General features: G+C 48.7%; 1 protein-coding gene across 4 annotated transcripts; it reads right to left on the bottom strand.

Moving 5' to 3' along the window:
- Window positions 1-5,426: 5,426 nt before the first annotated feature.
- LOC102533108 (interferon alpha-inducible protein 27-like protein 2) lies at window positions 5,427-12,881 on the bottom strand. Of its 4 annotated transcripts, none has more exons than XM_072963985.1 (8): window positions 12,814-12,881; window positions 10,948-11,057; window positions 10,845-10,890; window positions 10,368-10,495; window positions 9,822-9,986; window positions 7,418-7,447; window positions 6,212-6,373; window positions 5,427-5,678 (listed from the first exon to the last, which is right to left on the bottom strand). In XM_072963985.1, the coding sequence occupies exons 4-8, from the start codon at window positions 10,438-10,440 to the stop codon at window positions 5,470-5,472; spliced, it is 639 nt and encodes a 212-aa protein (XP_072820086.1). In that variant the 5' UTR covers window positions 10,441-10,495; window positions 10,845-10,890; window positions 10,948-11,057; window positions 12,814-12,881; the 3' UTR covers window positions 5,427-5,469. The 4 variants fall into 4 exon arrangements, with proteins under 4 accessions (XP_072820086.1, XP_072820085.1, XP_072820087.1 ...); XM_072963984.1 differs by having other exon boundaries at window positions 10,845-10,867; XM_072963986.1 differs by lacking the exon at window positions 10,845-10,890.
- Between the last annotated feature and the right edge of the window lie 1,594 nt (window positions 12,882-14,475).

Raw genomic sequence — 14,475 nt, 5'->3', positions numbered from 1 at the left:
TATTGTTCTACCTTTTCCCCAAGGAGCAGATTTAGTTATTACAAAGGTCAATTTCCTAATCACTTCTTGACCCAAAGATCTTACCACACGCCATTTAATTTCTCTGCTGCCGTCACAGCAAATTGTTGAAAGAGCCATAGACCACCACGGCCGTACATAACATGAAATATTTTCAGGCATCCCAAAAGCTAGAGATAAAAATAAAACAAACACTTATTCGCATACCACTCAGCTCAGGACTTCAAACATTACAGATACAATTTACACAGCCTGAGAATCCCTTCTAATTTCCCTCCTTTCTCTGCCTCCTTCCCCACAGGTATTCACCCTCCAGAATTTAGGGTTGATTCCTCCCATGCATGCTTTTCTTCTTTCACCACATATCAATGTTAAATGCAGAACTGTCTTGGCACTCGCTGAATGTTCATTGCTATTTCAACTGAAGTTCAAAGACAAGGAAGTGGTACAATTACGTGCCAAGAATCTTCACCATCTAACCTCTGCTGGACCAGTATGCCAGGAAGATGTAAAACCTGTTTTGAAAGAAGTAGAGGAATGAATTAGGGAGTTGAGATTGGAGAGGAAAGGAAACGGAGAGGGAGGAAGAGAAACTGAGAGGGCATTGGTGGCCAGTGCTTTTCTCCCAGTCCCGTGGGAAAGTGCGTGGCCCAGGCCTTGGAAAGCCTGAAGTGAATCCCTTGGAATTTGAGGGAAGCAAGGACAAGGATCTGAGTTAGGCATGTAAAGTGGACAGGCAGGAGACTGGCTGGCAGGCCTTCCTGGGGAAGGAGGGCAAGGGGACCACCCTGGGGTTGAGCTGCCCCTTTAGATCTTGGGACTGTTTGCCGTGGACCAAAGGTGGAAGAAGGCAGGCAGAGGGAGGAGCTGAGAACTCGATCCCGCGCACTGCCCAGAGGGTCCGAGGGGAGTCCAGGATGGCTGGATTGTTGGAGAGCAGTGGCCGAGCACAGACTTGGAGGTGTCTAGCCACGGGGGCTTGCCCTTGTCAAGGCCCCTGCAGGTGAGTGAACCCTGCTGACAGGAGGGTCCAAGAGCCTACGAAGAGTTGGCAGTTTGAATCCTCCCCACCAGGGGGCGCCAAAAACAGATCGCAACAGCATCAGCAGAGGGCTCCTAAAAACAAAAACAAAAACAAAAACAAAAACAAAAACAAAAAACGGGCACTCAGGGCCAAATTCTTGCTTTCAGCCAAACACTGCATGAAGTGCTTTGTCTGTATTATTTTAATCTTCACAACAACCCCACAAAGAGGTACCATCATCCCTATTTTATGGATAAGCTCATCAGTCATATGGAGTTTTTTTGCTGACTCCCAGGGGGCCTCCCATTTTGCTCTTTACCTGAGTTCTCCGGACCCTCTCTCCTTCACTCCCTACCCTCTGCCCCTGTTGCATCCATGACTCTCTTCCTGGGCCTCCACACCTAGGCAGGCACCCTCTTGGTTGAATCTTCTCAAGACAGCTCAAGCCCATTGACTCTTCAAGCCTCCATGTGACCCTCAGGAATGCAGCTTCCTCACACTGGCAAGCTCCCACTGTCATGGCCTCTCCTCCACTGCCTACCCACTGTGGACCGACAGCCCAAGATGGACCCGACAACCATTGCAGGTCTCAAAGATCTTACACTCCCTGCCCCCTGGGGCTCCAAGATCGTGACCAAGAAATCTAAAGCATCCTCCAGCCCCCACCCCTGTCAAAGCTCCATGAGGAGGTCTCTGTCTTATTAACCCATGTGTCACAGCACCCAGAGCACTGGGGGCAATCAGCAAATACACGTTGAATAAATTCCTTTTAAAGCATTGTTTCCAATGAATCCCAGGCCCTCCCTTACACAGGCTGGATATGAGTGTGAGGGACCGAGAGTCACAGAATTGTTAGCCCCAAGAGGTCTGACCAGGAGCTTTCTTTGTAAGTGGGAGTCATTGTCCCCCACTGTTCTCAGCTTTGAAGTTTAAGTTGAGATTTCTCCAAAATAGGAAAGTTAAAAAAAAATCCAGCTACACAAGTATTAGTAAAATGGAGGAAAGGCTAAATAAAGTGTGGTGTATTATTACCATGGAATGCTAGACAGTGGTTAAAAGTAATGAGAATGACCTATGGAATAGAAAAGGGTCAGCTACAGAACAGTATGTATGAGTTTAAACTACACTATGTCAATAAAAAGGCATGTAACAGCACTACATTAAATGTTTTCTGGGAAGATATCTCTACATGTCTAGCTCATGTCTATCTACCTATCTGTCTATCATCTATAAGTGGAAGTCACTTTAAAAGGGCATGAAAACGTACTTACCAAATTGCGGCAGCACTTAGGTCTGGGAGTGGGGGTGAGGGATTGTGAGAATGGGGGTGATGCTTGTCAGATCCAAATCAACTTTAGCCTCATCTATAGTCATTTAGATTTTTAAAAGCAGAATGCATTTGAATATTTATTAGATAATTTTAATAGACTTTATTTTTTTAGAGCACTTTTAGGTTCAGAAGAAAACTGAGGTTCAGAACAGAGGTTTCCCCTACACTCTCTGCTCCTACATATGCACAGCCTCCCCTGTTATCAACAAGTCCCATCTCAGGTAATTTAAATGCAGTAGAATGTTGGTTTTCATTAGAAAAGAATACAATCCCATTTTGTAAAATTATAAATAAAAAGACGAAAACCTACTGGTGGCCTGTCTTCAGCTCCATCATGCTGTTCCCTAATTGCTGAAGCAGGAGGAAGATTTTAAAAAAATGAAGAAGGATGCAGCACACCTGACTGGGGGACTGCTCTGCCTCCCCCCATAAGGGCCCTGGAGGCCTGGGCTTCCCTCAGAGGACACACCTCATGCTGTCTAGGGGACAGTGACTGTCTTTGGCCACACAGAGTCCCAGGCTCCTGTTCTCTTTGAAATAGGAACTTACTTTTCTTTCAGGTCCTGGAGCCCCTGCCCTGACCCTGGGCTTGTCTGAGACCTGAGTCCTCCTCCCAGCCTCTAAAGGTGAGCCCAGAATGAATGAAACCAATCATCACATCCCATCCCTTGGGCCAAAGTAACTGCTGTAGGGATAAATAGATGACTGGGTTTAAGATACTAATAGGAACATCTACCAGATATATCTGGGAAGGAAGTTTCCTTGCTTTTCAGCGGAAGGTTCATGGAAAAAATGCTCTTTTGGGGGGAGATGGGAATAAAGCAGCAGGTAGCCTCCAAGGCCTGCTAACAGCCCTCTTGTAACCATAAGCGTTGGCAGCCATAGGATAAAGCTGATGCCTCAGAAAGCAGAGAGAAGAGATAGAAAAAACCAGCAACAATGTTGAGCTGTTGAATCAAACTTTGCCTGAAGCCCACTTACCTTTGTACTTTTCAGTTCAGCAGGCGAATAAACTCCCTTGAACTCTGAACCAATTGTAGTCAAGATTCTATGACTTATAACTACATAACCCTTAAATAAAATGGCACCTCCTCCAGGCAGTCTTCCCAGATAGCTACAATGAGAATTAATCTCCTCTTTCTCTGCCACCCTGCCATGTAGCTTGAACATCTCAACAGACTACACACATTGTATCATGATATCAGTTAACTATTGGTGGGTAACAAACACCTACCAAATTTAGTGAATTAAAAAAATATTTATTTAGCTCATGATTCAGTGAGTCAGTAGTTTAGGCAGGCAGTTCTTCTGGTTTCAGCTGGGCTCCCTCATACATCCACAGTCAGCTGCCGGCTGGCTTTGCGGATCTTAGCTGGGCTATTTCTTGTGTCTGGACTTTGGACTTCATTCTGTCCTTACGTTTGTTGTCCTCCAGCAGGCCAATCCAGATTGGAAGGGAGGGAAAATAAACCCCAGCTCTTGGTGAGAGGAGCTGTACAGGCAGATTGAAGGTAACTTTGTACAGAGAGGGGTGGAGAATGTGGTCACTATTGTAATTGACGACAGGTCCCTTGACACAATTAGCCGTGTACTTGCCTTGCCCCCCAACACTGCACCTGTTAGAGTCCAACCTTGGGTTGTTCACCACATAACAAGCCAATAAATTGAGAGACAAGTTGTTGGGGCAATGAATTTTTTACTTTATTCAAATAGCCAGCAGACTAAGAAGACAGTGGACAAATGTTCCAAAGAACCATCTTACCTGAGGCTTCTTTTATACTCAAAGGGGTGGTGCTGTGGGTGGTTGCTGCAAACTTCTTGGTGCCGGAATCCTTAGTTCTTGCAGCTGTCCACCTAGGTCTGGTCATAATCTTCCTCTAAACCTCCAACAAGACAAATGTTATTTTCTGTTCTGCAACTTACTAATGGAGAAGTGTCATAATTTTGAAGGTCAGAGCCTTGAGAATGGGCTATCCTGCATACTTCAGGCTACAGGCAAACGATCTTTTACAAAACATGCAGGGCTTGCAAGACTAAGCACAGGCAACAGAGCAAAAGGTTAGCGCTGAAGGAAGAGATTCAATATGGAGTAAGGTTTGTTTTTCTCTGTTGCACGCCTGGGCAGAGAGGATTCCCTTGGATCCATTGCAGCCGCGGGGCTTGGGATGGAGCCCTTGAGGCCAGCTGGGAGCTGCAGAAGTGAGCTGAGGCAGCATCCCAGGAAAGAGCCTGGTCAGGGAGGGACGATAAAGGAAGACAAGTGTGAAGGCCACAGTGGGGACATGAGCTGAGGTCCTGGAGCCAATAGGTTGAGATCTGAGACTCAAGTCTAAAGTGGAATCAGGCCTTCCAGAAGCTGGATGTGGGTTATCTGCATAGGCAGCCATGTGGTAGATGCGGGTCAATATGCATAGAACACCCAGCACCTGATCCAGGGCCAGGCATCCAGTGGACCTTTGGCAAAGAATGTTCTGCAGTGACCGGCCTCTTGGGAGCCCCACCGGGGGTGGAGGCGCGCATGTCCTTGCAGGTTCTGGCCAGTCTCACTTGGGGCCTGCGGACCCTGAGCTCTGGACCAGTAGGGACAGAGCTCCCTGAGAAATGTAACTTCTCTCCCTGCCCTAAGAGCCCCAAGGGGCACCAGGCAAGGCAGACACAGTGTTGCTGAACTTCTAAAGTCATGATACAGCCAAACTCGGAGTCTTGGGTGCGGAGAGAGGGGGCAATAGTTCCTGAGGATAAAGGGCTTGGTAACTGAGGGTCAGTGGCTCAAAGTGACCCCAGAGCCAAGCCATCCTATAACACCGCTGCCTCTGGCTGAGATCTTGGAAGACATGTGGTCCAAGTCCCCATGCAAAGAGCAGCAAACTGAGGCTCAAAGAGGAGACATGACCTTCCCAGGGTCACAGGTTAGTGTCAGGACTGGGAACAGACCTGGCTTCTAGCCGTGGATGCCGGTGCCCGTTGGTGCAGAGCTCCTGCTCACCCGCACGGCCCTGCATGGGCGCTGCCCCCTGCCCCGTCACACGAGCACAGCATGGACACTTGTGGAGGTCACGGCATCTCATCTTTATTTCTCATGCTTCTGTGGACAATTTTAGGAGGGAGGGGACTTGTCATTTGGGGGAGTATCATTCTGAGGCCCTGGAGGGTCATCTCCAACCTGGGAGCCCCTCTCCGCTTTAGTGCCGGGTCCTGGTGAAGGAGACGAAGGAGGTGCCTTTTTTAAACCCCAGAGCCAGGCCCCAATAGTTGAGCCAGCGGAACCCAAGATGATGTTGGCTGACGTGGAGAGTCCGGCTGCCCCTAGGAGAGAGAAGGGGATCAGAGCACGGGGGCAGGTAGCCCCAGCAGGTCCCAGCAAGAGTATAGGGGTCAGAGGCCCCACGGACCCTCAGGAGGCCCAGGACCCAGACATCCCATACCTGTTCCCTCCCCTACTTCCTGAAACCCCAGGGTGCCTGCTGCGGGGAGACGCCAAGGGAGGAGACATGAACTTTGGTGGTGAAGCTACCAGCGACAAGGCGGACTCTCTGGGGACCGGCAGGCTGTCTCCCCCTCCACAGCACATGGCCGGCGCACAGAGAAGGGAGGGGAGTGGCCCAGGCTTTGCAGGGTTGATGGGGAGTGCAGACCTCCTGGGCTGCACCCCTAGTCCCACCACCCCCACCCCCAACCAGAAGAGGGGACAGTAAGGGAGAGACAAAGGACCAAGGACACTGAGGACCGCAAAGCTGGAGGGAGCAGACAGGCCCTGCCTCACGCTTAGCCCCTGGGCTGAATCCTGTGCTGGTTTGTCACCACCCCATACCGCCACCTCTCCCTGCTGAGACACTCACCCACGGACTGGAGAGTCGCCACCAGGCTGCCGGCAGCAACTCCGCCCCCATTGGCGATGGCGGCCGCTGACATCATCTTGGCCGCTATGGAAGAGGCGGCGATTCCTGCCCCGGTGAAGCCCACAGCACCCAGCACCACCGGCACAGCCCCCACAGCCACAACTGTAGGAAGAAAGGAACTTTGTGGTTGGCCCCAGGGGATGGACTCCCCCTGGTCTCCCTGACACCCTCCTGGGAGGGTGAGGTGGGGCATCTGTTTTACTCTTGTGAGAGTCACGGGGCCCGAGGCAAAAGAGGACTGTAGATGTGCACACGAGTGGATGGGGCCCTCTGAGAACCTGGATCTCAGGCTTGTCCATGTCTCTGTTTTGCTGTGACACCTGGAAGGCTCACCTGTCCTCCCTGGGCCTCAGATGCCCTTGGGTGAAATCAATTAGGGTGAAACAAGCAGAGGTCTTCAAACGTCCCCTTTTGGCGGGGAAAACAGCGTCTTTCCCCCAAGCATAAGGCCGACAGAATAAGGACAGAGCCGCTCTTCTGGAAAGGTAATGGGGTGGGGACTTCAGCTCTCTGCCCTGCAGCCGCATATGAGCATCCCCCAGGGGTCCCTAATATCTCCAGAGACTGCAGGCATAGTACTTTCTGCAACAAGGAGATGGTCTGTATCTACACCCTCCAACAATGGTGGCCGCGTGTGGCTGCTGAACACATGAGACTGTGGCTAGTGTGACACAGTGTTCTCATTTTCCTTAATTCTCGCCTCCGTGTTGGAGGATGCTCGTCAGAAGCACAGCTGGGCACCTCTGGGCTCACCGGATGAGCTAGAGGGTTTGTGAAGCAGTTCCGAGGAAGGGCCACAGCTCAGCTCGCACACTCCCTAGAACCCTCTGGCGGTACCTCTGACCCTGCTATCAAGGGGAGGAGTCACGGGTTCAGACAGACCAAAGGACTCGCCTGGATCTCACGGTTTGCACTTGGGAGAAGCTGAGACTAGATATGGGTTTGTGAATGGCTTTGCTTTGCTTCCTTCATAGCAAGGTAGGTTCCTGTCACCTCGAGTGTTCCACCTCGGTCCCCTGCCTGTTCCACCCCTACCCGCCCATGTCTTGGAGCTCAAGGGACTCTTGGGCTGGTCAAGGCCAGGTGCTTCTAGGGACTCAAGGCCAGGGGCAGATGGAGGCTTGAGATTGTACCAAAGAGACTCACCTCCTCCAGTCACAGCAGCAGCAACCCTGGCTGGAGACAGAAAGAACACCTGTGAGTGCGCGGCGCTGGCCTCCTGACGTGTGCCTGTATTAACTGCCTGTGGCTCCCATAACCAATTACAAGCTGGGTATTTATTCTCTCGTATTTGCTCACAGTTCTGGAGGTCAGAAATCTGAAATCAAGGTGTAGGCAGGGCCAGGCTCTCTCTGAAAGCTCTAGAGGAGGATCCTTCCTTGCCTCTTCCTAGCTCCTGCTGGCTGCCGGAGATCCATGGCTTGTGACTGCATCCCTCCAGGCTGTCTCTGGCTTCACACTATCCTCTCCCTGCGCATCTCTTCTCTTCCCGTAAGGCAATGTCATTCTCCATCATCTCTGCTCTTTCAGGTCAAGGGCCAAGCCTCATTCACTGCTGCCTCCCCCAGTGCCAGGTACAGACTTGGGAGCAAGGAGGCACTGAATGAGTATTTCAGAGAAAGATGTATGACCCAAGAGTGCACCTCTGTGCATCAAAGGACATGCTATGGTCTGAACATGTCTGTCCCCCCCCAAATTCACATGCTGAAACCTAATGCCCAATGTGATGGTCTTGGGAGGTGAGCCTTTGGGAGGTGATTAGGTCTTGAGAGCAGAGCCCTCATGACTGAGCTTAATTTCCTTCTGAAAGAGACCCCAGAGAGCTCCTTAGTTCCCTCCACCACGGGAGCTTACTATGAAAAAATGGCTGTCTAAGAAGTGGGGTCTCACCACACACTGAATCGGCTGGGGCCTTGAACTTAGACTTCCCAGCCTCAAGAACTGTGAGAAATAAGTTTCTGTTGTTTATAAGCCAGCCAGTTTATGGCATTTTGTGACAGCAGCCCTAACTGACTTAAACAGGACACTGTCAACAGAGTGGAAAGGCAACCTACAGAGTGGGAGGAAATATTTGCAAATCATATGTCTGGTAAGGGGTTAATATTCAGGATATAGAAAGACTTCTTACAACAACAAAAAGCCCAAATAACTAGATTTAAAAATGGGCAAAGAATTCAAATAGATATTTCTCTAAAGAAGATATGCAAATGACCAACAAGCATATGAAAAGATGCTGAACTCGGCAGTGATCATTAGGGAAATGCAAATCAAAACTGCAATGAGATCTCACTCCCCACCCAGCAGGATAGCTACTATCAAAAAAAAAAAAAACCCATAAAATAACAAGTGTTGGCTAGGATGTGGAAAAATCTGGAACCCTTGAGCACTGTTTCTAGCAGTATAAAATGGTGTAGCAGCTATGAGAAACAGTATGGCAGTTCCTCAAAAAAATTAAAACTAGAACACCATATGATCCAGCAATCCTACTTCTGGTTTATATCCAAAGGAACTGAAAGCATGGGCTGGAAGAGATACTTGCACACACCACGTCACATTATTATCAGTAGCCACGAAGTGGAAGCAACCCAAGTGTCCATCAATGGATGAACAGATAATCAAAATGTGGTCTATATATACAACAGAATAGTATTCAGCTTTAAAAAGGAAGTTCTGACATATGCGTGAACCTTGGCGATCTTATGCAAAGCAAAATAAGCCAGTCACAAAAAAGACAAATACTGTATGACTCCACTTATATGAGGTCCCTAGAGTAGTCAAATTCATGGAGACAGAGAGAACTGTGGTTGCCAGGAGCTGGGGGAAGGAGGGAATGGGAAGTTAATGTTCAATGTGTACCGAGTTTCAGTTTGGGGAGAAAAGAGTTCTGGAGATTGGCTGCACAATCATGTGAATGTAGTTAACACTACTGAACTGTTCCCTGACAAATGCTTTTGTTGGTGAAGTTAGTACGATGTGTATTTTGCCACAACTAAGGAAAAAAGGGTGTGCCTTCTGCTGCCCTGGCCCTGGGCTGGCCCCACCTTAGAGGTGAGACTGCTCTGTGAGGGTGTGTCCTGGGAGGCCAGTAGTGACCAGGCCCTGGGGCACCAAGGGAGGAGCAGGACTGGAGAAATGAAACTTACCCAGGACCTGGGTGCTGTGGGGCCAACAAGTCAGGCATTGGCAGTGGACTTGAACTGGCGAGGCGCTGGGCCTGAGCCTGCCCCGCCGGCTGACCGGGAGCCCAGGCAGCATGCCTGTCCCGGGTGCTGGGAGAACCCTGATAGTGACCTAATCCTACCCCTGAGCTTAAAAACAGACAAGGCGCAGAGCGGGCAGCTGACTGGCTCCAGGTCACTCAGAAAGCTAGGACCTGAGCATGGTCCTTCTGTTTCTAGAGCATTATTTATTTCATCTCCCACATGCACTGTGCACCTTTTCTCATAGAAATTATATCACAGACGTGGGCCTTAACACGGACAATTTAGAAAGCTGAGCTGGGCAGTGAGGGTGGGGTGAGGTCCGGTGGATTGGTGCTCAGGGCTGTCACCTGCATGGTGGGTGAAATTACTGCCTCTGTTCTTGGGTGGGTCGGTGGGGTCAGAGCCAGATCCATCTGGTCCTTGAGGTGGCCCCTGAGGTGGCCCCTGTGGTGGCTTCGCAGGAGTAGAACCATCAGAGGCCTGGATGGATGACTGGGAAGGCTCCTCCTCCTCTGGAAAAGAAGCAGAAGGTGAGCTCACAGGGGCGCGGGCAGCTGCGGGACCAGAGGCCCCACACAGCACCCTCCACCATTTCCCGGAACTCTCAGGAACTCTGATGTGGGGAGGTGACCTCAGTGGCAGCTGTGCCGAGAGATGGCGAGAATGCTTGGAGGTGAAGCCAAGGAGAAGACAGAGAGAGGGAGACCCAGCACCAACAGAGAGCTGGCAGGTTCCTACCTTCACAGAGCCCAGGAGGCCCAGGAGGGAAGAGACTTGCTCGGACGCTGTGCACCTTAGTGGCAGCTCCAGCCCAGGATCTTGACCCCCTCTGCCCTTGTCCTGGCACCCCAAGCCCTGGGTTCCCCAGCCAGAGCCTCCCTGAGGGCACTCACCATCCGACCCAAATTCTGGCAGGAGGGCGTCGGCAGCAGCAACTTCCCCATTTTCTATGGCTTTGGCTGACATCTTGGCGGCGGTGTGGGAACACTAGGTGCAGAGTCTACAGCCACCACGATCTTTCCTAGAAAGAGAAAGTGAAAATTAAAAGTGCTCTGACTTATAATGCATTCAGGAGACGGGGCACCTCTCTGTTGCCCTGAGCCCTGGCCTCTGTCCTGTAGCCGTCTGGGGGCCACTTCCAGCACCCCGCCCCAAATCTGCACAGGCCACAGCTTCTAAAATTAATAGTGACGTTGCTTGGCTCCCTGATCTCCAGGATTCTGTCCATCTTTAATATTCCATCCCTGTCCCCTGCCTGCTGCCCTTCCAGCCTGTCTTTGGGCTTTGGAGTAACCTGGGTTGGGACAAGACCTGTGGCTCCCGAAGTCTCAGGGTAAAGATGGGCTTAAGCTCCTTCCCAGCACACTCACCTCTGATCACAGTGACAGCAGCCCTGGATGGAGGCGGAGAGGGATGCTGTGAGTGGAGTCCCCTTGCTCCCTCTCCTCCCCCACCTCCCAGGCCCCTGCCTACCTTGGGAAGTGATTGCCGGAGAGCACAGAGCAGTGTCAGAAGTCCTGCTCAGAGTGAGGCAGCTGAGGGCTCCAGCCGACTATATAGTCCCACTCTGGATGGCCTCCAACCTCAAAAGTCAAAGGAGTAGGTGAGTCATTCTCATTCCAGGGTTGGTGTCAGATAGGCCTTACCTTTGCATGGGGTGAGTGTGGGCGGGTCTTCTTCAGGAAAGACTAAATCCACCATATCCCAGCGCCAGGAGCAATATTTTCTCTCCAAAATCCCTTTCTTGGAAGTGTGAGAAGTCCATAGTTCTCCTTTTTATAAAACTTCAATTGCAATTCTTGGGAACTTTATTTTGTATGAGATCATCCCTCCCCTGCGCCCCAAGATTTATAGATATCTTGCACAAAACATTTTACCTTGGCTGACAAATGGCACAGATCCCTAGTCCCATAACCGAAATCACCAGGGAGGCAGCACGGGTGGCAGTCAATAGCACGATCTCTGACCAGTGCCTGGGTTGGAATTCTTAGCTGTGACCTTGGGCAAGTTAATTAACCTTGATGTGCCTTAGTCTGGGGACACATAGGCACTCAGAAAATAGGTGCTTTATTATGTTTACTTGTTTTTGTCCCTCACCCCTAGTGGAATAAGTCTCATGAAAAAGGTGGATTTGTCTGTCTTTTTTCTCTTAGGTCAGGAACTTAGTAAATATATTGTGGAGTAAAGAATGAATAAAGAGAAGAAAGAGCAAAGTGCGAATCTCTGTGAAGCTGGACGGGGAAAGGAGGAGAAGGAAATGAAAGAAGTAGGAGACTCAGGGGCGGGAGAGGCCTCTGCTTGGGATATCCCTGACTTTCCCAGGAAAGAGGCTCTGCCCCTCGTGCCAGACAAGGACATGAGGGACCAGACCCAGCATCCTGCCTGTCCCCCACCTCCCACCCCTGTTTACTTTTAGGACGACACCCCCAAACAGTTCAGCAAAAACTCTTCCAGTTTCCTTCAGATGCTGCGTGACACTGCCCATGGGACAGATAGGGGAGAGGCTTTCCGAATGGGTTGGAAGAGCCCCTCTTTTGTATTACTTGATGTCGGCTCTACTTTCCTGGCAGAATTTGAGGCATCAAGGATATCTCCCACCTGGAGAAACAGCTCGATTGGTTTTTCTGAATTTCCTGTCACTAGAAGATAGCTAGAAAGAAAACCTACGTAACAGGAAAGACAGTACCATAAGACCACGTGTGACATTAAAAACACCATGAACAAAGGTAAGGGACATAGTGATTCAGTCTGTAGGTAAGTTTTTTATGTAAGGTACTTGGAACTGCTTCGGGTGTCTGGGCAAAGCTCTCAATAAAGTACAGTGTCTCAGGCATAAATTACTTTTACCATCTGAGTGGGAAAACAGGGCTTTTCTGTACTACTGTCACTCATACCACTTCTGATATCACTAAGCAATTCCACACCAAGCAATTCTCCAGTTCTCTGTGGACACCAGCTGGGTGTCCTGTCATTTAACTCGATTTTGACTCTAACTGGAGTTAACTCTACAGTTCGGGGTTCGAACTCATAAGACTTCCCTGGCTAAGATGCTAATCATTAAGTAGTGAGTCTCAGGTTACACACAACTTTTGTCCAATTTGGCAACAAATTGGGTGCTCCCAAGACCTCCACCTTTGGTTCCATCATTTGCCAAAAGGCTCACAGCACTTGGGAAAATACTTTGCTATTACTGATTTATTTCAGAGGATGTGAAAAGATACAAACGGAGAGTCAGGTGAAAAGATACCCATGAGAGGTCCCGAGCTCAGGAGTTTCGGTCCCTGTGGAGTCTGTGGTGTTCCACACTTCCAGTGTGTGGAAGTATTCTACTTAACCAACCTGGAAGTTCTCAGAACTCCACACTTCAGGGACTTTAATGGAGGTTTTGATATGATTGAATATTAACTTGATCTTTAGTCCTTTTCTTGTCCTGGGAGGATTGAGGAATGGGGCTGATCATAGTTTGGTCTTTCTGGTGAGCAGCCCCCAGCCAGGACCCCACCTAGAATCAGCCCATTAGAACAAAAGATGTTCTAGTCACCCAGGAAATTCCAAGGAATTTAGGAGCTCTGCATAAGTTGCACCCATCACTTAGGAAATTACAAAGGCTCTAGGAGCTCTGTGTTAGGCACTGAGGTCAAAGACCAATACATACATGTTTGTTATTATTTCACATCATCTGATAAAAGAAAATGCCAAAATATTTCCCTTTAAGAAAGAATAGCAAATTAATTGTTTCACTATTAATTTTTTTACTGTTGGTGTTATTTTATTAATCATAACTAGATTCAGGTTAAATATTTTGTGATAAGAATATAACAGAGGTGATGTAGTTTTTTCTTTAACTTTTGAACTTTGGAGTAATTATAGATTTACAGGAAGTTGCCAAGTTAGTATAGAGAGACCCTGTGTACCCTACACCCAGTTAACTCCATTGATCACATGTTATAAAATAATAGCATAAGCTAAAAGCCAGGAAACGGACATTGGAAGAAAGCGTGTATATAGTTCTATGTCATTTTACTACACGTGTAACCACCACTGCAATCAAGACACTCCATCATCCACAAAGATCTCCCTTTATAGTCACACCCATCCTCTACCCCTCACCCTCATCCTGGCTTTACTAATTCCTGGAAACCACTGAACTGTTTTCCATCTCTAAAATGACGTCGTTTCGAGAATGTTATATGATGTTTTGAGATGGGCTTTTTGCACTCAACATAATGCCATTTAGACCCACTGAAGTTGTATTAATAGTTTGTTCCTTTTTATTGCTGAGTGGTCCTTCACGGTATAGATGTACTGTTTTTTCCCAGCTTTATTGAGACATAATTGACATACAACATTGTGTAAATTTAAGGTATACAATGCGATTTAATACATGTATATATTGCAAAATGATTACCATATAACACAGTTTGTTTAGCCATTCACTTATTGTAGATCATTTTGGCTGTTTCCTGTTTTGGGCAATTACAGGTGAAGCTGCTATGAACTGTCAACAGATGCTATGTGGCCAGGTCAGTACTCTGTCACTTTTGGTATTGGGTTCGACTGCAAAAGGGGAGGGGGAGGAGCCTGTTCTTAAGCTAAGCTCAACTGCTTACTCACTCATTCATTCAACAAATATCTATGACTCACTAAGTCAGCCGGCACTGATTAGGCATTTTGGGGGATTCTACGATGAGAGGGGATATCCTGAGGAGCCTGCGATCTAGCAGAGGAACTAAGACATGAAAGTAAATCTCTTCATCTAATGCAGAGCTGAAAGTGTTATTCACCCTAGCAAAAGATTTGAGAACCCTGAAAAAGGAGATGTTTGCTGAAATAAGCTTGAATTATACTTTGTTCAATCTTGGTCGCAAATTTCAAACAACATTCTACAGAGAAGTTATCTCGAATTTCCAGCCACTTCAACCTCAACACTTTCATACTTTGAGCTAGGTATTGAGGCACAAACCTGGTTTTGAGATAATTTTTTGCCAGGTCTAAGACTCT

The sequence above is a fragment of the Vicugna pacos genome, chromosome 6 (genome assembly GCF_048564905.1).
Source record: "Vicugna pacos chromosome 6, VicPac4, whole genome shotgun sequence".
NCBI lineage: Eukaryota > Metazoa > Chordata > Mammalia > Artiodactyla > Camelidae > Vicugna > Vicugna pacos.
The sequence above is the reverse complement of the archived record's forward strand: the minus strand, read 5'-3'. Positions and strand labels throughout refer to the sequence as shown.

Coding starts and splice junctions, on each gene's coding strand:
- LOC102533108 (XM_072963985.1), bottom strand. CDS start 10,440: ATGTCAGCCAAAGCCATAGAAAATGGGGAAGTTGCTGCTGCCGACGCC. Junction 9,987..10,367: donor GCCAGAATTTGGGTCGGATG/GTGAGTGCCCTC, acceptor CTTCTTTTCCAG/AGGAGGAGGAGCCTTCCCAG. Junction 5,679..6,211: donor GGCGACTCTCCAGTCCGTGG/GTGAGTGTCTCA, acceptor TCTCTCTCCTAG/GGGCAGCCGGACTCTCCACG.